The following is a 21417-nucleotide window of genomic DNA, read 5'->3' as shown; positions in this document are numbered from 1 at the left end:
GCCTCTTCACTCACCACCCACGTTATCGGGGAGCCCTGAGAGGAACTGCTCACAGCCCTCTTAGATGGAGGGGTCTGTGTCACTGCAGTTTCCCCCCAGCTCAGCCCGGCACTGTATTTCCCCCAATTAGGACTCAGGGTTCTGCTCCCCTCCCCTTTACAAAAAGCATAATTTCCAGCACCTTCTCCATGGCTGAGGCCCCTTCCCCTCCCTTATCTATCCTTGTTAACAACAAAATCACCGTATTTACTGATCACCCACGGTGTGTCAGGTTCTGTCCTGGGGACTGAGAAATGCAGTGAGGTGACAGATGAGGTCCTCGGCTTTCTCTTGTCCTAGGGCTGGGGATCTGAAGCCCTTGCCACCCCACCTGTCTCTCCAGGGTCCCACTTGGTCTCTTCCCTCAGCCACCCCCTAGGTTCCCCCTGTAGTCCTGGCTTCCTGGCCCCCACTTTTGGGGCGGCCCTAAGTGTGGGTGGCCGCATCCTCAGGAGCGAAGCAGCACTAGTCACCACGTAGGCTGCCCGGAGACATTTTCTCTGATTGGGTACAGAAGCACGTAGCATTGTTTCCCTCTACAGCCCTTATCGGCCCTGGCTGCCCCTTCTGTTGTCTGCATCCTCCCCTGCACTCCACCCCCTGTCACGCGGGGACCCTCAATTGCCATCCTCCTGGCTGTCCACAGGATTTGAAGTGTCAGAGGAAGGGACTGGATAAAATGGCTTTATTGTGATGACAAGGCTGGGGCGAGGAATCCAGGAGAGGCCAGGCTGGGTTTCTTTGTGTGTCCCCGTCCTCCCAAGGGACCAGCCGTCTCATCCAGCCTGGCCCACCCCCCAAGGGTCAGCATTCCTTTCCCCCACCTCTGGCAAGGCCAAGGCGTTCTGTTCTGTAGGGCTGACGGTCCAGGAAGTAGACCTCTCTTAAGCACCTACCGTGGCCCCGGCATTTTGCCCGAAGAAGGGCAGCTTATCTGCCCTCTCCGCCCTCCCATTATTCACTGTGCAAGGCATCCTGCGCCCGTTGGCTGCGTGGTGGTGTCTGGGGCCCTTCAGCCCAGCGCCAGCACCCAGGTCCACGTGCGCCCGTGTGTGTGACACAGCCCTGACCTCAGTAGGGGCCAGTAGCCAATCAGGGGCCGGCCCGGGATCCCCAGCCAATCGGGGGCGGGGCCTGCGGCTCCGCCGGCAGGAGGCCAATGAGGGGCAGTGCCTGGCGTTATGCAACCCGCCTCCTGGCCCCGCGAAGCTTCCACTCGGCTGAGGGCTGCAACGGCGGCGGGCCGGCGGCCGGAGGGCGCTCGCGCGGCCAGGTAGGCATCTCCAGGGCCACCCGGGGACCGGTCTCCCGCCCCAAGTCGGACCGCCGCCACTTCCAGCCTGAGGCGCCGCTCTGGGCCCTGGCGCTCTGACGGCACACCGATAATCCGCCTTCCTTGCCGCTGTCCACCCCCCCTCTGCCGTCGGGAACGTAGGTGTTGCTCGCAACCCTGCACCGGCTGTCCGTACTCCTGATCCGCTTACCTTACCTCCAGCCTTGACCTCTCCTCCCAGCTCCCCCGGCCCAACGCCCGACCCTCGGCAGGCAGGCCCCCGCCGCCTTTCTTGTCACTCGGGGGTCCCTGGTTTTGCCCCGGCACCAGGACCCCTTCGGGCTTTCCGCGCTCCCCGCGCTCCCCCCTCCAGTGCCTGGCCCCGCGCCGGCCGTGATGTAAGCCTGGTTCAGGCTGGAACATCCCGTTCCCGGCGCTAGTTCCTGCTGTTGGCCACAGCCTTCCTTTTTCTACTGGCGCTCAGAAAATGCTCCGGGGGCTGGGGGGGGGGGGGGTGGTTGGACGAGGAGTAGGGGAAGAACTATCCGCTGGCGGTTGTGTGTCCCTTGCTCACAGCTGAGTGTGTCCGCTTCGGATGGGGGTGGGGTGGGATCTAGAAAAGTAGAGGACTGAGGAAAGAGGATTCCCGAGTCCCTGACAATGGCAGGTGCCGGCTTGGCACCTGGGGGTCGGGAGAGGGTGCAGGGGCCGGAGAAGGACAGGCTGTGTCGTCTTGACCAGAATGACTGGGATCCAGGCGAGCGCCAGGCTGGGGAGCTTTTGCGCGGAGGGCGGTGGCGGTTGTGTTTTGCCCCGGGGAGCGAGGCCAGCCCCTGGAAACCCGATGGGCCGCCCTTCTTCATACGGCCACCGGGCCCTCCAGGGCCGGACGGTGTTTTAGAGGTGGGCGACCCGCGGCCGCGCCCGCCGGTGTGGGAGTGGGTCGATCCTCGGCTCCGTCGGGAAATGGGGGAGGGGTCGCCCTTCCCGGCCTCCTGTGGTCCCTCCAGCAACCGCTGAGCTCAGCTGCTGACGTCGGTTTCCCTGGCGACCGCGGCGGCGGCGGAAGCGCGTGGTGGGGCCGCGCATGTCCGTGCGCATGTGCAGCGGGGGTGGCACCGCCCCCGGATAAAATTAGCCTGAAGGCCTAAATATAGGCGGCGCCGGGCATACCCCCTGCTCCGCGGCCTTGGAGTCCCGGGCGGATTGGGGGCCTGGTGGGAATTTGGGGATGGGAAGCGCCCGGGCTCTGGTTCTCGTCTGCTCAGTCTCTGTTTTCCCAGGCCACGTTGGCAGGGGACGTGGAGGAAGGGCCAAGAGAGGCCCCTTCCCACCTGCAGCCCCTCTCCCGGGATAGGAAACAGAACTTGCCCAGGCTCGCTGTGGGAAGCCTGGGTCCTAGGGGCGTGGGGTCAGACAGGGGAGCTCTGAGTGAAGCCGGCCGGTGCTGTAAAGTTAACAGCTCACCCTTCTCCAAGGCCTCCTTCTTTGGTCTCTCCGTCCAGGTACTGCCCGTGATCGAACTTCTCAATCCTCAAAGGCTTGGATCTCCCACCTCACTCCCCCAAACCAGGCCGCCCGGCCCCTGTGTGCCCCCGTGGTGGCCTCTCCGCCTTCCGTGTTTTTCTCCTGCCCTCCCCATGGCTCAGACATGAGTGGCCCTCTAGAAGGGGCTGATGGGGGAGGGGACCCCGGGCCGGGGGAAACCTTTTGCCCGGGAGGAGCCCCATCCCCTGGGCCTCCGCAGCGCCGGTCTTGCCCCGGCCCCAGCCTGGCTGATGACACAGACGCCAACAGCAATGGCTCCAGCGGCAATGAATCTAATGGGCCCGAGTCCCGCGGCGCATCTCAGAGGAGCTCACACAGCTCTTCCTCCGGCAATGGCAAGGACTCAGCCCTGCTGGAGACCACCGAGAGCAGCAAGAGGTGCGTATGGATGTGTGGTGCGGGGTCCGGGAGTAGTCTTGGGAGCAGGCTTGGGAGCAGGACAGGCCCATGCTGCTGGCCGCTTTCTCATCTTGGGCCCGTTGCTTCTCCCCTAGCACGAACTCTCAGAGTCCGTCCCCACCCAGCAGTTCCATTGCCTACAGCCTCCTGAGTGCCAGCTCCGAACAGGACAACCCGTCTACCAGTGGCTGCAGGTTCGTGGGGTTGAGGGCCAGAGGACAAGGCTGGGGGGCCTGGGCCACGATCTGGGGCTCATGGCTCTACCCCCTCCCTCCCTGTGGGCCCTGCAGCAGCGAACAGTCAGCCCGGGCGAGGACCCAGAAGGAGCTCATGACGGCTCTGCGGGAGCTCAAGCTTCGGCTGCCGCCCGAGCGCCGGGGCAAGGGCCGCTCTGGGACCCTGGCCACGCTCCAGTACGCTCTGGCCTGTGTCAAGCAGGTGCAGGGTGAGTGGTGCTTCCGGGGACGGCCCGGCCGGTCCTGGGCTGCGGCGGTGGGGCAGGCTCCTCCCCAGACGCCTCACCGCCTTCACCCTGCAGCCAACCAGGAGTACTACCAGCAGTGGAGCCTGGAGGAGGGCGAGCCTTGTGCCATGGACATGTCCACCTACACCCTGGAGGAGCTGGAGCACATCACGTCCGAGTATACGCTGCGCAACCAGGTCAGCCGCAGCCCGGCCTCCTGGTCCCGAGGCAGCCCCGCCCCCCGCGCGCACGGCGCCCGATTCGACTTTTGTCCCCGCTTTCCCGCCTAGGATACCTTCTCCGTGGCTGTCTCCTTCCTGACAGGCCGCATCGTCTACATTTCGGAGCAGGCGGGTGTCCTCCTCCGCTGCAAACGGGATGTGTTCCGGGGGGCCCGCTTCTCAGAACTGCTGGCTCCCCAGGATGTGGGCGTCTTCTATGGTTCCACTGCCCCGTCTCGCCTGCCCACCTGGGGCGCTGGGACCTCAGCAGGTGAGGTCCCCAAGCAGTCCCCGGAAGCTGCTGCTGTGAGGGACCAGGGGACCCCAGCTTTTCCTCGCCGGGTTCTTTTTAGCCCAGGGTGGGGTGGGGGGGCTGTTCTTAGTGCCTTTCTGGTCTGTTCTAGGTTCAGGCCTCAAGGACTTCACCCAGGAGAAGTCTGTCTTCTGCCGTATCAGGTAGGTGGGGGAAGTGGGAGCAGACCCCCTCCTACCTTCCACTCTCCTGCCTCTTTGCTGTGTGGGTTGTGACCTTGAGGTGCAGGGTGGGTGGCTCTCTACCCAGTCACTAATGCCTCTTCCTCTCCCTTGCTAGAGGAGGTCCTGACCGGGATTCAGGGCCTCGGTACCAGCCATTCCGCCTCACGCCATACGTGACCAAGATCCGGGTCTCAGATGGGGCCCCGGCACAGCCATGCTGCCTGCTCATCGCAGAGCGCATCCACTCGGGTTACGAAGGTTTGTAGGCATCGGGCCTGGCCTGGCAGGGGGTAGGAGGAAGGGTGATTTCTCTAGGCTAGGGGAGAGGCAGGACGAGAGTCTGGGAGGCATATCTCAGCCCTTAAGAATTTTGGAACAGAGAAGGTATGGTAAGGATGAAGGTTTGAGGGGCGCCTGGGTGGCTCAGTCGTTAGGCGTCTGCCTTTGGCTCAGGTCGTGGTCCCAGGGTCCTGGGATCGAGCCCCACATTGGGCTCTCTGCTCGGCGGAAAGCCTGCTTCTCCCTCTCCCACTCCCCCTGCTCATGTACCCTCTCTCGCTGTCTCTCTTTGTCAAATAAATAAATAAAATCTTTAAAGACAAAACAAAACAAAACAAAAAGGATGAAGGTTTGAGCCCATTTTTAGAGGGAGTATTGAATAAGCACCCTGAACTAGGAGTGGGGAAAGGAGACTGCTTTGATTCTCAGTTTCATGCTTGGTGTGGGGTAGGAGAATGGTCCAGACCATCTCTGTAGGCTAGACGGCCCTGGGCAGAGCCGTGGGGAGGATTGCCAGCCCACTTGGGCCCGAGATGGTGTGTGTCGGGGGCAGGCAGAGAAGCTGGACCATTCTGGATAAAACCCAATGGCCAAAAAAAACCCCCCCAAAAACAAAAAACCAATGGCCACACTTGCTGTGCTCAGCTCCCCGGATCCCCCCCGACAAGAGGATCTTCACCACTCGGCACACACCCAGCTGCCTCTTCCAGGATGTGGACGAAAGGTGAGCTCAGGACCTGGAGGGAAAACGGGGGTGGCTGGGGCCGAGGCCTTGGCTACTCTGATGCCACCTCCCTTTTCAGGGCCGCCCCGCTGCTGGGCTACCTCCCCCAGGACCTCCTGGGGGCCCCAGTGCTCCTGTTCCTGCATCCTGAGGACCGACCCCTCATGCTGGCCATCCACAAGAAGAGTGAGTCCTCTTTCTCCTGCTCTCCCTTCCTGGCTGTCCACGGGGCTTCTCCATGGCTGTGCTTGTGGTCGTGTCTCTCGGGGCCTTGGTCTCTTGGGTCCTCGGGGCGTGGCCCTCTGCTTTCCCCGGCTCTCCCTCCTGCTGACCCCCCCTCGTTTCCCGCTCCCTCAGTCCTGCAGCTGGCGGGCCAGCCCTTTGACCACTCCCCTATCCGCTTCTGTGCCCGGAATGGCGAGTATGTCACCATGGACACCAGCTGGGCCGGCTTCGTGCATCCTTGGAGCCGCAAGGTGGCCTTTGTCTTGGGCCGCCACAAAGTCCGCACGTAAGTGGGCCCTGCCCCAGAGCTGGCCGTGTGGGCTGGGTCTGTGCGGCAGGGGGCGGGTCTCAGCTTCCCCTTCCCCACCCCGCAGGGCACCCCTGAACGAGGACGTGTTCACCCCGCCGGCCCCCAGCCCAGCTCTGTCTCTGGACTCGGACATCCAGGAGCTCTCGGAGCAGATCCACCGGCTGCTGTTACAGGTGACTGTGGAGGGGTGGGGCTTGGCGAGGAGGCAGGGCTGGGAGCAGGGCTGAGACATCTAACCCCTTCTCCTCCTGCCTCAGCCCGTGCACAGCCCCAGTCCCACAGGGCTCTGTGGAGTGGGCGCCGTCGCTTCCCCGGGCCCTCTCCTCAGCCCTGGCTCCTCCAGTGACAGCAACGGGGGTGATGCCGAGGGGCCTGGGCCTCCTGCGCCGGTGAGTGTCCGTCTTCCGCTTCGCCCCCTAGGCCGGCATTCCCCTGGTGCTGTCAGAATCAGCTTGGGCAGGTGCCTTTTCCTTCTCCTCCCGCTCTCACTGTGCCCTGCACGCCTGCCCGCTGGGCACCTGTCGTTGCTCTGCGCCCTGGGCCTCTGACACTGGTCACACGCCCCCAGTGCTGGCCTGTTCTGTCCCACAGGTGACGTTCCAGCAGATCTGTAAGGACGTGCATCTGGTGAAGCATCAGGGGCAGCAGGTTTTCATTGAGTCCCGCGCCCGGCCTCCACCCCGGCCCCGCCTCCCTGGTCAGTGGGTGAGGGTGCGGGTGAGGAATGAGACCTGGGGGCCCCATGACTTTCGCCCCAACCCAGAGGAGCTCGTCTCTCCCTTTTCTCTCCTTGGCCCAGCTACAGGCACATTCAAGGCCAAGACCCTTTCCTGCCAGTCCCCAGACCCAGAACTGGAAGTGGTCCCTGCTCCCGCCCAGGCCCCACTCACCTTGACCCCGGATGAGGCTGAGAGGAAAGAAGCCTCCAGTTGTTCCTACCAGCAGATCAACTGCCTGGACAGCATCCTCAGGTAAGGCCACCCGGGAACCGTCTCCCACTTGGGCCCCGGCCCCACCCCACCCCAGGCCCTGCCCTCATGTCCTCTGGTCCCCCGCCAGGTACCTGGAGAGCTGCAACATCCCCAGCACGACCAAGCGGAAGTGTGCCTCTTCCTCCTGCACCACATCCTCGGCCTCGGACGAGGACAAGCAGAGGACGGGTCCGGTCCCTTTGGGGGCCAAGAAAGGTAAAGACCCGGCGGGTCCCGTCCTGGCCCACTGGCCCCGTCTCCACACTTCTGCCTTTGGGGCCCCCACCTTACTCTGCCCTGTTCCCCTCCAGGCCTTCTGATTTGCAGACTCCTGGCAGGCCCCCCACCCCCACCCCAGGGACCTCCCGGTGGTAACTGGCGCCGTCTCTCCGCACAGATCCATCGGTGGTGCTGCGCGGGGAGGGGGCCGGCCCTCAGAAGGAGCCAGTGGTGGCAGGCACCCTGAGCCCGCTCGCCTTGGCCAATAAGGCAGAGAGCGTGGTGTCCGTCACCAGCCAATGTAGCTTCAGCTCTACCATCGTCCATGTGGGAGACAAGAAGCCCCCGGAGTCGGGTACGGGCGCGCAGTGAGGGGGTTCCACTCGGTGCCGCAGCCACGGCTCCCTCCCCCTGCCTTTTCCTTCCCGGTCTGGCCCCTGGGGGAGAGAAAGAGGCCCCCATCCTAGCTCGGGGCTGTTGCCTCTTGCTGTCCATCCCTCCAGCCTCTGGCGCCTTGTTTTTCCTGTTCTTCCTGTCAGCGCACACACAGAGCCTTGGGGGGGGAGGGGTTCAAGCCCCAGGTGCGGACCACAGAGTGTCGGAAAACCCCCCCAAAGGGGCTTTGGGCATTGTCCTGGAGAGTGTGTGAGGGGAGGGCGACGACTGAGCTTGCCTTCCCAGGACAGTCCTAGGGGGTCATCCTGGGGTACTGTCGCTGGAGAGGACTCAGTATCCTCTCTCACCCGGGGGATGGAAGAGGGCCCAGAACCAGGTCTCAGAGGGGAGGAGGCCTGGAGATGCACCCGGGGCCCAGGCTGGGCTGCTGGAGGGGCAGGGTGTGGTGTGGCTGTGGGAACCCCTGAGGGGATCCCAGTGACCCCCCCAACCCCCCTGTCTCCCCTTTCTCAGACATCATCATGATGGAGGACCTGCCTGGCCTGGCTCCAGGCCCAGCCGCCAGCCCAGCCCCCAGCCCCACGGTAGCCCCCGACCCCGCCCCAGACGCCTACCGCCCGGTGGGCCTGACCAAGGCCGTGCTGTCCCTGCACACACAGAAGGAGGAGCAGGCCTTCCTCAGCCGCTTCCGAGACCTCAGCCGACTGCGGGCGCTCGACGGCTCCTCCCCGGCCCCCTTGGCCCCTGGCGAGCGAGGTAGCCACCCGGGACACCCCTGAACTTTGTCCTCTGCCCAGTCCAGGACCAGACTGTCCGGGGAGGGGGTTGGGGGCAGGGGGTGCTCGAGGGAGAGGTTCCTGCTGCAGGGAGCCAGGCTGGGGCGGCCTCCACCACCAGGGCCGTGCGTAGGGACGGGCCCCTGGCTAGACTCTCCCCAGTAGGCCAGGGTTCCGGGCTGCAGCCAGAGGAGGGCAGCCTGGGGGGCTGGCACTGAGACAGGCAGGCGGAGGTGCTCGGTTCCAGGTAAGCTGTTTGAAGCCCAGCTTGGGGGCTGGGGCTCAAGTACGGCCACTTCCGACCGAGATGTCGCCGGTTAAGAGACCCGTATAGACTCCTGGCCGAACAGGGGCCAGGCGAGCCGGGACAACTCCCGCTGGGGTCGGGGCTTCAAGGGCAGGATGTCTGCCCTCCAGGTGCCTGAGAGAGGCTCCCTGCAGGACGCAGGACTCAGGACTGGGCTCTCCCACCCACCTCGTCGCTCGAGCTAGGCCGAGCGCGGCCTCGACCTGCAGGAGGAGCACCCAGGCTGTGGGAGTCTGGTGGAGGGACCGGAGCCGCCTGCCCGCTCGTCCTCGGACCCACCCTGCTTCCTCCCATCGGCCACCGTGCCCCCGCCTTCTGTGCGCCCCCAGCTCCGCCCCACTTGTAACTTTACCTGTCCTGGCTCCTTGTGCAATAAACCCCCCTGGCCCTGCCTCCTGTGATTCTTCCCTGAAGGTTCTCTCTCCTCCCAAGAGGCCCCCCTTGATCTGGGCAGCCCGGAGGCCCAGTTCTCTCCAGGGTCTTCTCCTGCCCTGTCCTGGGTCAGAGTGGCAGGGCAGCGTGGGGGGTGGGGCAGGGACGCTCACCCCCAGGTTGAGGCCCTCGCTAACCCTCGTCTCTCCCCACAGGCTGCCACCACGGCCCCGCACCCCCCGGTCGCCGACACCACTGCCGATCCAAAGCCAAGCGCTCCCGCCACCACCAGACCCCCCGGGCCGAAGCCCCCTGCTATGGCTCCCACCCATCGCCTGTGTCACCCTCGGCCCCCTGGCCCCCCCCACCAGCCACTACTCCCTTCCCAGCTGTGGTCCAGTCCTACCCTCTCCCAATGTTCTCCCCGCGAGGAGGCCCGCAGCCTCTCCCCTCTGCCCCCACAGCTGGGCCCCCTGCAGCTTTCCCTGCCCCGCTGGTGACCCCCATGGTAGCCTTGGTGCTCCCTAACTATCTGTTCCCCGCCCCACCCAGCTATTCCTATGGGGTAGCCCAGACCCCCGCCGAAGGGCCTCCTACCCCCGCCTCCCACTCCCCTTCTCCGTCCCTGACCCCCCCGCCCCCCCGCCCTCCCCGCGGGCCGGACTCTCCGCTCTTCAACTCGCGATGCAGCTCCCCGCTCCAGCTGAATCTGCTGCAGCTTGAGGAGCCCCCCCCGTGTTGAAGGGGGTGCTGTTGCAGGGGGCGCTGGGAGCAGTGCTGGGCCCCCGCCTCCCAGTGAGGAGGCCGCTGAGCCAGAGGCCAGATTGGTGAGCACGGACCCCCTGCATCCTCTTAGCAGCCCCCACGCAGCCCCCCTTCCCCTTGCTGCTCTTCCTGCTCACGCTCCTCCCCGCCCCGTGCCCTCCGGAAGATGGTGTCGTGGGGTGGGGGGCCCCAGGTGAGTTTCTGAATGAGGCAGAAACCCGCCGCCTCATCCGTGGAGTGGGGACAATCCTGTCTGTCTGACAGGTGGGGAGGACACATCCCCAGAACTTCGGGGAGCGCATCGGCCTCCTGGGACAGGCCTGGCGTCCCGCCCCTCCTCTTCTCCCCTCTCTTGTCCCGGCCCCCACTGTCGTGGAGTGGGGACAGAGTCCACTGGGGTTGGGTGGGTCCCCCCAGCCAGTGGAAGCAGTTGACGCGAAGCCTGGCTGTTGATCCCTTCATCCCGCCCTGTTCCCCTTGCCCCCCGCAGGTGGAGGTGACGGAGTCCTCCAACCAGGACGCGCTGTCGGGCTCCAGTGACCTGCTGGAGTTGCTCCTCCAGGAGGACTCTCGGTCCGGCACGGGCTCCGCCGCCTCGGGCTCGCTGGGCTCCGGGTCCGGTTCAGGCTCCCATGAGGGAGGCAGCACTTCAGCCAGCATCACACGTGAGTGCCCCCCACCCCCGGGCCCCCCAGGGTACGACCCTGACAGGGCACGTTGGGAGGCCAGCCCCCCCACCCCCCGCCCTTAGATGAGCAGCCTGGGCCCAGTGGGCTGCAGACATGGCCTTGAGGGAGGGCGTGGGAGGCCCTGGGGGGGCAGCAGCCTGACTCTGGGGCCCCCTGGTCCCTGCCTCGCAGGCAGCAGTCAGAGCAGCCACACGAGCAAGTACTTCGGCAGCATCGACTCTTCGGAGGCCGAAGCCGGGGCTGCCCAGGCCGGGGCTGAGCCCGGGGACCAGGTCATTAAGTATGTGCTCCAGGACCCCATCTGGCTGCTCATGGCCAATGCCGACCAGCGCGTCATGATGACCTACCAAGTGCCGTCCAGGTGAGCAGGTTCGGAGGCCCCCGCTGCCCCCCCGTCGGAGGGAGGTGTGCTGGTCCACCCGCACTTCCCACTGAGCTTGGGGTTTTCTTTTCGGGGTGGGGGGGCTGGCTCTGCCCTGGCACAGCCAGGCCGGGCACAAGCTTTCCTGGTCTCGGAAGCCCCGAACGCCCAGAGCCCTGGTTGAGAGGAGGAGTGGGAGGCCGTGGGTGGGGAGGACAGTAGCTGCTGGGCTCTGGCCCCGGCTCCCAGCCTCTGCCGTCGGAACCCCTTCCCCGGGCAGGGACATGGCCTCTGTGCTGAAGCAGGACCGGGAGCGGCTCCGGGCCATGCAGAAGCAGCAGCCTCGGTTCTCAGAGGACCAGCGCAGGGAACTGGGTGCCGTGCATTCCTGGGTCCGGAAGGGTCAGCTGCCTCGGGCCCTCGATGTGATGGTGAGAGACGTCTGGGCCCGGAGGGAGAAGAGAGGATCGGGGCGGGGGCGGGGGGGAGCTGATCCCCTCCTTGTCCTTGGGTGGCTCATTCTGAAGGATGGTGGTTGCACGGTTTGCTGGTGGGTTGGATAGCATTTAACCCCACGAGTCTTTGTAGACACCTTCTGGGCCGATCCTCTGTGACGGACATTGGGACCGTGTCCCAGTGGGGTCTAGATACAGGGTACGGTACACTTTCCAATCTCGTTGGCCCGCGTGCATCTGTGTGGACGAGTATTTCTTTGGGAGGATATTTTGGGAAGTAATCCTGGGGGGTGGGGGGAGACACAGGGGAGCTGGGGTGGCAGGTTAGCAGGGAGAACCTCGCCTGACTCGTCCCCTTTCTCCCTCCAAGGCCTGTGTGGATTGCGGTAGTAGCACCCAAGACCCCGGCCACCCGGATGACCCCCTCTTCTCGGAACTGGATGGACTGGGACTGGAGCCTATGGAGGAGGGCGGAGGCGAGGGTGGGGGCGGGGGTGCTGAAGGTGAGGGCGGAGAAGAGGCCCAGGCTCAAGCTGGGGCCAGGGTCTCCAGCTCTCAGGACCTGGCCATGGAGGAGGAGGAACAAGGTGGGAGCTCACCCAGTCCAGCCTTACCCGCAACAGAAAATGGCACCAGCTAGACCACATTTGGGGGCCCCCTCCGGCAGTGCATGAGAAGCTTCCTTCTCCCGTGTTCCACCTCTCAGAACTCAGATGTGGCTGGACCAACCAATAGGAAACTGCCCCAGCTTCTCCCACTTAGGGGGCGGGGCCCCCATCAGCAGCCCAGGATCCAGGGGCTGCCTCCTGCTTCTGAGGGTAGAGACGGGGCGGGGGGATTCGTCAGCCCAGCCCAGAGAAGCCGCGTCTCCCACCTCTGGTGAGGAGCTCTTCCTTCCCTTGGAGAAGGTTGCTGACAAGCTGCTCAAGTGGTCTCTCCAAGTCCCGGCTGAGCCCGAGTCCCGGTCCCTGAGGGTTGGGGCTGCACTTATTTATTGGGGGAGACAGCCCCTTCTCCCACCTCCTCCCTAGAGGGGAGGGGGAGGGCCAGCGGTCCAAACCCCTAGCTGCTCCGGGGTGGGGGAGGTTGGTGGACCATGGAGTCCCTGGTGCTGCCCCTCAGGTGGGACCCAGGTGTTCTCAGCTGTACCCTCTACCGATGGCATTTGTGTTTTTGATATTGTGTCTGTTGTTATTTTTTAATACAAAGAGAAGAGAAAAAAAAAACACCCAGGACTTTGTGGACTGAAATGTGTTGGTTGGGGGTAGGGAGCTCGTTGTGGGGAGGTGCGGCCCCGCTTCCAGGGAGGCTGTAGTGAGCGTGAGGACCACTCCCCTGGCGCCCCCCAGCCGTCTGCTCCGCACACCCTTTCCGGCGGAAGGGCCTTGCCGGGCCCGTAAAATCTCCACCTACCGCGGACGGGGGGGCCCTGTCACCTGGCGTCAGCGGGGTGTGTCGTGGGAAGCAGGGCGGGGGGCGGCCGGAGAGCCGGCCCAGCCTGCGGGGGCCCCGAAGCCGGTGAGGGTGTTCAGCTGCTCCGTCACTGTGTCCCCACGCAGGAGAGGGCCCAGTCCAGGGGGGCTGCGGGACGTGAGGTCAAGCACCCATTCATGGTCGAGCTGGGCCCCCGAGGTGTGGGAGACGGGAGGGGCGGAGCGTTAACCCTCCGGCTCGGGACCTGGGAAGGGAGGGGAAAGCCTTGGAACCGAGGTGGCGGAGGACCCGCGGCGACCGCTGTCTTGCGGTTCTCGCTTACTGACTCCCCCGAGTGGCTGATATACCTCCAGACGCAACGCTCCTTCTGCCGGCGCCGTGGCTTAGCTGGTTAAAGCGCCTGTCTAGTAAACAGGAGATCCTGGGTTCGAATCCCAGCGGTGCCTGGGCCCCTAAAAGGTGGTATATTATTGCTGCAAGGGCAACGCGCTTCCAACCTTCCCCAAGGCTCTTCGTGTGGCACCTTCCGGAAGATTCTTATTCTTCCCCAGCCAATCCCACCTGGAGCTTCCGCTCCCGCGCACTTTTAGTGGAAATTCGGAGGCTCACTCGCGCTTCGCTTTCACGAACCGGGGTGACGCGGGCATCCCTTGCGCTCGAGGACGTGGGACCCTGGGCTGGGGCTCGGGCTCATTTTGTCGTGGGCGGGGAGGGAGAGCGGGAGGGCTGCGGCTTCCGTAGGGCCGCGACCCGCACCCCCCCCACCGGCCGAGGCGCACGCGCACACACGTCCCGAGGCGGAGGGGCGGGGCCGGCGGGAGGCGGGCCCGTTGATAGGCAGCTATAGTTGCGCAGGCCCCAAGCCGCACGCGGCTGTGATGGCCGAGTGGTTAAGGCGTTGGACTCGAAATCCAATGGGGTCTCCCCGCGCAGGTTCGAATCCTGCTCACAGCGTGTGTACTTTTGGGAACGCGCGTTACTGCCCTTGGAGAGAGAGAAAGCCATTTGTTTTCCTAGCGCTTCCTTCCCTTGGAGAAGATACCGCATTTCTTCTGGGGGCCTCCGCCACCCGCGACCAGCCCGCGAGCGCTCCCTTGCGGGCCTTACGCTCAGACCTGCGCCTCCTCCCATGGGTGTGTCCTGTAAAAGTCACTTAACTACTAATTTGAATTGTTCACGTCCCCAAACCCGGGTGGCTTCTCAGGGCTCTTCGACAGTCGTCTTACATCCCCCTTATCCCTCCCCCCTGCAAGTCTCCCATACGACTGTTTCATCCCTTTTGTCACCCCGAACCACGAGTCCCTTCTTCCTCCCTCGGCCTTCCTGGTTCACTGAGAAAATAAGGCTTTCTGGAGAGATTTCCCTATCGATATCCGCAATCGCACCTGCCTACCTACCTGACTGCCTACCTGTCTGTGGTTACATGCTCTTCCTTTCTCTCAGTGGTGTAGACGAACCTTCCACCTAACCAAGGCCAACCCCTGCACTTACTAGATCTCCCATTCCCCTGGCCCACAAGGGCTCAAGGACCCTGCTCTCCTTCCTGCACCATCAGTTTTCCTCTCTAGCTGGATCACTCCCACCAGCCTGCACACATACTGAAACGTATTCCAATTTGGAACAAGCAGGACAACAAAAACGACCCTGACACCACACACCCCCCCCTTCAGCTCCCACTCCGTCTCTCTGTTCCCCTCTTCTGCAAAACATGTTATCATATACCTACTCTCCCCCAATTCCATTTTCCCGTCTCCTTTGAACCCTCTCTAATCAAGTGCCCACCCTCCCCCCACCCCATTCTTCAAGGTGCTCTTGTTAACAGGTTACCAAAGGACAGTGCATTGCTAAATCCATTGATCACTACTTATGGATGCTTACCCTCCCCTTAGAAACGCTCTCTTCACTTGCCCTCTGGGACACCCTAACTCTTCTGATATTCCTTCTACATCATTAGCAGCTCATGCACAGACTCCTTTGCTGGTTGATCACCTTCTGGATCTCTGAATGTCAAAGTGTTTCCACCTCTCAGTTTTCCAACCTCTTCTCTCTCTATCTATACTCACTCCTTAGTGATCTCTTTAAATATCAACTAATAATACATAAATACATCCAAAATGTTCATCTCCAGCTCCACAACTCTTTCCTGAATTATAGATGCATATATACTATTATCTACTTATCATTTCTGCTTGGATATCTAATATCGTTTCCATTTGTGATATCTAATCACAAACAAAATGGCCAAACCAACTCCTGGCTTCCCCCCGAAATGAGCTTCACCTGTAGATCTTCTATCTCAGGAAAGGACAATTCCATTTCTTCAGTTGGTCAGACTAAAAACCTTAGGATCATCCCTGATTCTCTCTCTCACACACACGCAGTCAGGAATTTTTTATTTAAAACATGTTAAAAACCTGGCTACTTATCACCATGTCACCACTACACCCTGGTCCAAGCCACCCACATCTCTCACTGAGATTATTACAACAGCCCCTAGATTATTTCCTTGCTTCCTTTCTTTTCCTTGTTCCTTTGCAGTCTACTCTGAACACATTAGGCATAGTGATCCTTTCAAAACATAAATCAGAATCTGTCATTCCTCTCTTCAAAATCTTCCATGGGATAGCAATATGAATTCATGGTTTTTAACTAGTGACATATAAACATACATACATAAACATAAACAAGCATACATATATACATATATATTTCCTAGCTCTTTCCACTGAGAAAGCCTAGAAGGAATGATACACAAATAGCAATAAGCACACAAGTGACCAGATCTTGGTTACTAAATACCATTCTCCTCTAAAATGAACCACGGCCGGGGCGCCTGGGTGGCTCAGTCGGTTAAGCGTCTGCCTTTGGCTCAGGTCATGATCCCAGGGTCCTGGGATCGAGCCCTGCTTCTCCCTCTCCCACTCTCCCTGCATGTGTTCCCTCTCTCGCTGTGTCTCTGTCAAGTAAATAAATAAAATCTTAAAAAAAAAAAAAAAATGAACCAGGGCTCCTAGGAAAAAAGGCTGATTCCAGGGCTTCAGTTAGGGAATTATAAGATGCTCTTGGAACACTTTGTTGCACAGCAAAGTACTGTTCAAAGAATTTGGGGTACCTATAAAAAAAAAGACATAACAGCTAGGGGTTACAGCTAAAGGAACTCCCGTTGGCTAAATCTGGGACAGAATCGAGCATTAAAATAAGGAGTGATTGTGATGGATTATAATTCCTTAAATCAGTTAAGACTCCAAAGTTCGTATCAGTATAAATAAATAAAATGGGAAGGAAGGGGATGGCTCTTTTTACAGTAAACTGCCAACTAATAAATATAGAGTTAGAAATCATCAATGAATACTCAAGTAGAGGGTGAACCTTAATGGGGCCGTAAGTAGCGAAGAGTCTCAAAGTATCTTCCCACAAATTACATTAATTACTCCTCGGGAGGGGGCCAATAATAACGTTCCGGTGGACAGCCCTGGCCAACACCATCTAACCACGTGACCGAAGACAGTATTATTATTGAGGCAAACTGACCTGTGTCTTCCTACGTGACAACACGGAAGGCCGAGAAGGACCTGGTGTCACTTCCGTGGTGATGTCCCTGCCAAAAAGACATAATCTGAATAACTTGATTCTAACCGTGAAGAAACATCCGACAAGCCAAACAGAAGGACCCTCTACAGAATAACAGTCCTGAACTCTTCAAAACCGAGAAGGTCAACAGCGAAGATTCTTGCAGATTAAATGAGACTGAAAGGACCTAGGAGTGAGACAAAACCACGTGATCCTGGACTGGCTCTTGAATCAGGACAAAAGAGCTATAAGGACATCCCTGAAACACTTTAGGAAATTTGAATATGGACTGGAGAATTAAATAATGGTATTATATTAATTTTGATATTGATAACTGTACTATAGTGTTAAAAGTGCTAGAAACAGAACAAAACAAAAAAAGCTAGTTGTGGGGGTGGGGGGTGGAAGAGCCCTCCAATGGGCTCTCATCTCCTTCAGAAATGGGTGAATCCTGACAAAGTCCATGAAACCTTCTAGAAGGTCCTGGGTGATCAGGCCCTGCCCCCCCTTTATCTCTCTGATCTCAACTCTGGCCGTGCCAACCTCGTCCGGTGCCGCCATCCCCTCCTTGACAAGCCAGGCATGTTGTCCCTCAAGACTTTTCCTGCCTGGTGTCTGCCTGGAGAGCTCTTCCCCGAGGCACTCCTGTGTAGCTCTCACCTCTTAAATTTCACCTTCTCAGTGAGTCCTTCTCTGATCATACCCTCGGAAATTACAATTCCCACTCTCCGCTCCTTTGCTGGCTTTTCTCCAAAGCACATAACCACCACCTGACAAATACGTTTTGCATAATGTTCCTGTGACTGTTTCCCCTACAAGACCGCCTGGCCAGTGAGGGTGGGGATTATCCTGTTTTGTTTTGGGTTTTTTGGGGTCTTCTATCCTGATTCATCCTTTGCCCCCCCCCCAGGGGGCGGCCTGGTCCTCCTACTTCCCAACTCCCAAGCCCCCAAGACCCAACCCTCCAGGAACTCCCCCTACCCAGGACCCAGGGGGTCCCAGGAAGCCAGCCTCCCCTTTGAAGAACAAAGAGGGAGGAGCTGAGCCTTGGAACCCAGGCCTGGGGAGACGTCCCAGCGGGGGAGGGGAAGCTCGGGACACTCCACCAGCTGTGCTGTCTCAGTTCCTGGCCGTGCCTCCCGCCTCCTTAGGGGCCCAGCGCGTGTGGGACACGAGCTCCCCTCCCCCAAGCCCAGATGCGGTCGCTGTTGAGATGGCGGTGGCCAGGAAGAGGCCCAGACACCCATACACACACCATATGCACGGGACCCGCACCCAGGCCCACACTGACAGGGGCCTGCAGGCCGCACAGAGACCCCCCACCCCAAACCCTCAGAAACACTGGGCATCCGCCTGGAGGGTGGTCTCTCAGCCTCATATCTGCACAGGAAACCCTGCTGGAGAAAATCGTGCAGCCAGGACAACTGGCCTCAGGTTTTGGGGGCTTGATGTGTCTATAATTTGGGAGGGGGGCTTTTAAAGAAAATCATACAAAGGTGGGCTTTGTAGAGAGATCACAACTCACAAATTGGAAACGCTGACTGATGCCACCCATGTCACCAAGTCCAGAAAAATACAACTTCTTTGCATGAATGAGCAGCCTGCACATCTCTGATACTTCCTACAGACTAGCTACCGGTTCTGTTTCCAAGCTGGCTTCTCCTCCACCATCCACGTCCTTATAGTGACAAGAGCCACTGGACCCATTCGTGTGGCCTGTGCCCGCCCTGGCTTTGCTCCTTCATGGCACAAGGCCTGGTGACGGACACAGGTGATAGCAGCTTCCTGGAACTCATTCCCACACCAGGGTAGCCAGGCTAACCCGTTATACGTGGAAGTCATTGGGAACCACCTCAACATATCCCACGAAACCGTACATTGTATGTCTCTCCAGCTCCCCTTTCCCGGAACTGGATCCCAAAGTGGCAGCAGCCACTCCAACCCCAGAGGGAAAGAGTGACAGGCTGGCAAAGTGGGAAGAGACAGCGGTCTTCACCGTTTACAGTTGAAATATCTTACTTTTGCCAATCTTATAGAAGCACATGGCCATGTGAACACATTTGCTAGCCGCCACCCCCCAGGAGTCTGTGCAAGCGAGGGGGTCCTGAAGCATAAACTGAATTAGCTTTGTGGTGAATTGCCCTCTGCACTTGAAACTTTTGATCCCACGTCTCAAATGGACTCTCAACCTGCCTAGAAATCCTACTCCTCTAGCCCACGGGGCTTTTCCTACTCTCCAAAATGAACATTTCACACCTTCTTTCTCCTCAAACGACCTGAGCTCTCTCCCTTCCAGCAGTGAGCTGGACTCTTTCTTCTTTGAGGAAATGAGAGCAACCAGGAGAACCTGGCTCATTCTCCCTGCACCCCAACTGACCCGCACCCTCTGTCTCCCCCCATCTGCCTGTGGGTGAGGAGCCTTCCCTACTACCTGAGGCTGATTTCTCTGCCTGGCACAGGAGTCTACTGCCCAGCTCCCACCCTCCTCCCTGCCTCCCTCCCTGGGCTGCTCCCTTCAGCCTCCAGGATGGTCCGTGCCCCTATGTGCCACACACTGTTCTGCTCACCGTTCATGGCAGAACTTGCTGGAGATGTCTACAGCTGCTGTCTGCATGCCTTCCCTCCCATTCTTCCATCAACCCACCCTAACGGGACTGCGCTCAGGCGCCCCTCTGCCCAGGTCATCGGTGATGTCCAAGATGCTAAGCTGATGGTCGCTTCGCTCTCTTGTCCTTACTTGACCTCCCAGGAGCTTAGCTAGAACCAGTGGCTCCCTCCTTCATAGACTCGCTGTTATCCTGATTTCCCAAATTCTTTGTCCCAGGGACACTGGCCCTCTTTTTCAAGCTCCCACTCCTTTGGCTTTTCTGCTACCTTCCGGATCACTCTAGATTCCTTTGCCAATTCCTGCTCCTCGGCCCAGCCTCTAAGTCTTGGGGGAGCCCCAGGGCTCCTTGCTCAGCCCCTCTCTTCTCTCTCCACACTCTCTCCCTGGGTGCTCTAGTCTCATAGCATTAAAGCCATCTATCTCCCAGGGACGCCCCCACACTTACCCTCCACCTCTGACCCCCAACTTCATACATCCCATAGACGCTTGGATGTCTAAGGGGATCTCAACTAATCTGACTAGAGCGTAATGTTTGGTCTGTCTCTCCAAACTTTTCCCAAAGCTCCACTCCCCTGGCGTTTGCCATCTCAGTAAAAGGCACCATCATCCAGCCAGTTACTTAAGCCCAACACCAAGAAGTAACCCATTCACTTCTGTCTCCGCTGCCTCCACCTGATACAGGCCACCATCAATGTCTTGCCTAGAAGGCTGCTCCAGCAACCCAAATGATGTCCCACACAGCAGCCAAAGTGGTCATTTAAAAGAGAAGTCAGTGACCATGACTTTCCCGGTTAAAACCCTCCACTTGCTTCCCCTCCAAAGTCCTTGCCGAGCTTGCAAAGCCCTGTGTGATGGGGCCATGCCCGCCTCTCCCTCTTATCTCTGCTGCACCCCAAATCCTCGGTCCCAGGGACATTGGCCCTCTTTCTCTAGCTCCCACCAGCAAAGTCCATTCCTGCCTCAGAGCCTTTGCACTTGCCGCGCCTGTCACCTGCTTTCAGCGGGCTCTGCTGGGCTGAAATATCACCTCTTCCTAGAGGATGTCTCTGACCACCCAGAGTAAAGAAAGCAGGACTTCACTCTCAAGCCGTTGTCCCGGCCGGTTGCCCGCCCCCCACCCCCACCAGCCTAATAACCGTGTTATATTATTTTCTGCTTTCTTAGTTATTTTCTGTACTCCCCTCCCCCCATAATGTAGCTTCAGCAGAGCCCAGACCCAGTGCACCCTGAGTGCCTACCCATACTTGGCACCCAAGAGTATCGACTGAGTGAGTAACACTCGCAGACAGACAGATGCCCAGATTGTCGCACAGTTCCCTGCTGGGAGCCACGGCCGCGGCTGCGAGTAGCGAAGAGAGCATTCCGCGTCCTGACACAATCCAGAGACAGGAAACCCCCAGATGAAACAGACTGAAACAGACCCGAGGCAGAAAGCGGAGGCCGAGCAGGCCCAGGGCGAGCTCCGGAGAGCGACCCAGACTCAGCGAACCACAGACCCGGGCCCGCAGGAGGCCGGGCAGCGGCGGAGCCCAGCGGGCAGCGGCGCGGCGTGGCGGGAGGGGTGGGGGTGGGGGTCGCCCCCGCCCCCAGGCCCCCCCCTCCCCGGCTCACAAGTGGCCGCGGCAGCTGGCGAGGGCGCCCGGCCGCCCGCCGGCCCGACGCGTGCGGGATCAAAGCGGCCGGGAAGGGACGGGCGGGGAGGTGGCGGGGGGCTCGGAGGTGTGAGCGAGCTTCCCAGGGGCTGGCAGGAGCGTGGGAGCGCAGAGTGCCGGGAGGCGACAGAGACCCGGAGAGACCGCGAGAGATCAGAGACCCAGGCGCGCCGGAGACAAGCCGCGCGGGCCGGAGAGGCCCGGAGCTAGAGACGCACGGACGCAGCTGCAGACCCAACGAGACCGCGCGGACGCTGCTAAGACACCTGGAGAGATAGAGCCCCCGAGGGGGCCGCGGGGGGCACAGGAAGACGGCGGCACCAAAAGGCCGGGACCCACGGACTTAGAAAAAGCAGGCGTGCTTCAGAGAGAACAGAAACTAGGAGAGAGCGAGCGAGGAAGAGAAAGGGCCAGAAGAGCCCGGGACTTGCGGCGCGTAGGGCGGAAAGGCCCCGCCCCTCCCCCGCGGAGGGTGGGAGGACCCCCGGGGCAGGGATCCGAGCAGCGTGTCCTTTCTCAGGGTCACGCCTGCGGAGGTGCGGGGCCGGGGGGGCGGAGGGAGGGGTGTGGAAGGCAGCAGGACCCCCGGGCTGGGAGGACGGGAGTGGGAGGACCTTGAGAATCCGGATCTGGATCCAGAGCCTGCAACTCTGCCATAGGGTAAAAAAGTTGAGTATTAATATTTGCTAAGAATGTCAAACAGAGATGCTTCTTAGACATTTCATCAGACTTCTCCCCTATTTGGGGACAAGAAAAAATAAAAATGAAAAAAAGACTGGGCAGTGCATTGGCCGGGAATCGAACCCGGGCCTCCCGCGTGGCAGGCGAGAATTCTACCACTGAACCACCAATGCAGGCGACATTTGCTCCTTAGTGGCCCTGCC

General features: G+C 60.4%; 1 protein-coding gene and 3 non-coding genes across 4 annotated transcripts; 3 read left to right on the top strand and 1 right to left on the bottom strand.

The window, feature by feature from the left end:
- The first annotated feature begins 1149 nt into the window (after positions 1-1149).
- On the top strand, positions 1150-12497 carry PER1 (period circadian regulator 1). The gene is given in 24 exon segments (XM_032431960.1): positions 1150-1312; positions 2818-3238; positions 3355-3453; positions 3550-3704; positions 3798-3919; positions 4013-4214; positions 4348-4399; positions 4536-4678; positions 5345-5423; positions 5503-5609; positions 5781-5934; positions 6023-6131; positions 6216-6347; positions 6550-6655; positions 6758-6929; positions 7018-7145; positions 7327-7503; positions 8058-8300; positions 9215-9726; positions 9728-9826; positions 10255-10429; positions 10625-10814; positions 11095-11245; positions 11640-12497. Coding segments are annotated over 23 exon segments (3852 nt in total). The 5' UTR covers positions 1150-1312; positions 2818-2963; the 3' UTR covers positions 11910-12497.
- A 578-nt stretch (positions 12498-13075) lies between these two features.
- Positions 13076-13149, top strand: TRNAT-AGU. Its single transcript has one exon. It is a non-coding gene; the product is annotated as a tRNA-Thr (tRNA).
- Positions 13150-13575: 426 nt separating this feature from the next.
- Positions 13576-13657, top strand: TRNAS-CGA. The gene has a single exon. It is a non-coding gene; the product is annotated as a tRNA-Ser (tRNA).
- A 7659-nt stretch (positions 13658-21316) lies between these two features.
- Positions 21317-21387, bottom strand: TRNAG-GCC. The gene has a single exon. It is a non-coding gene; the product is annotated as a tRNA-Gly (tRNA).
- Positions 21388-21417: the final 30 nt, after the last annotated feature.

The sequence above is a fragment of the Phoca vitulina genome, unplaced genomic scaffold (assembly GCF_004348235.1).
Source record: "Phoca vitulina isolate PV1807 unplaced genomic scaffold, GSC_HSeal_1.0 scaffold47, whole genome shotgun sequence".
In the NCBI taxonomy this organism is placed as follows: domain Eukaryota; kingdom Metazoa; phylum Chordata; class Mammalia; order Carnivora; family Phocidae; genus Phoca; species Phoca vitulina.
The sequence above is the reverse complement of the archived record's forward strand: the minus strand, read 5'-3'. Positions and strand labels throughout refer to the sequence as shown.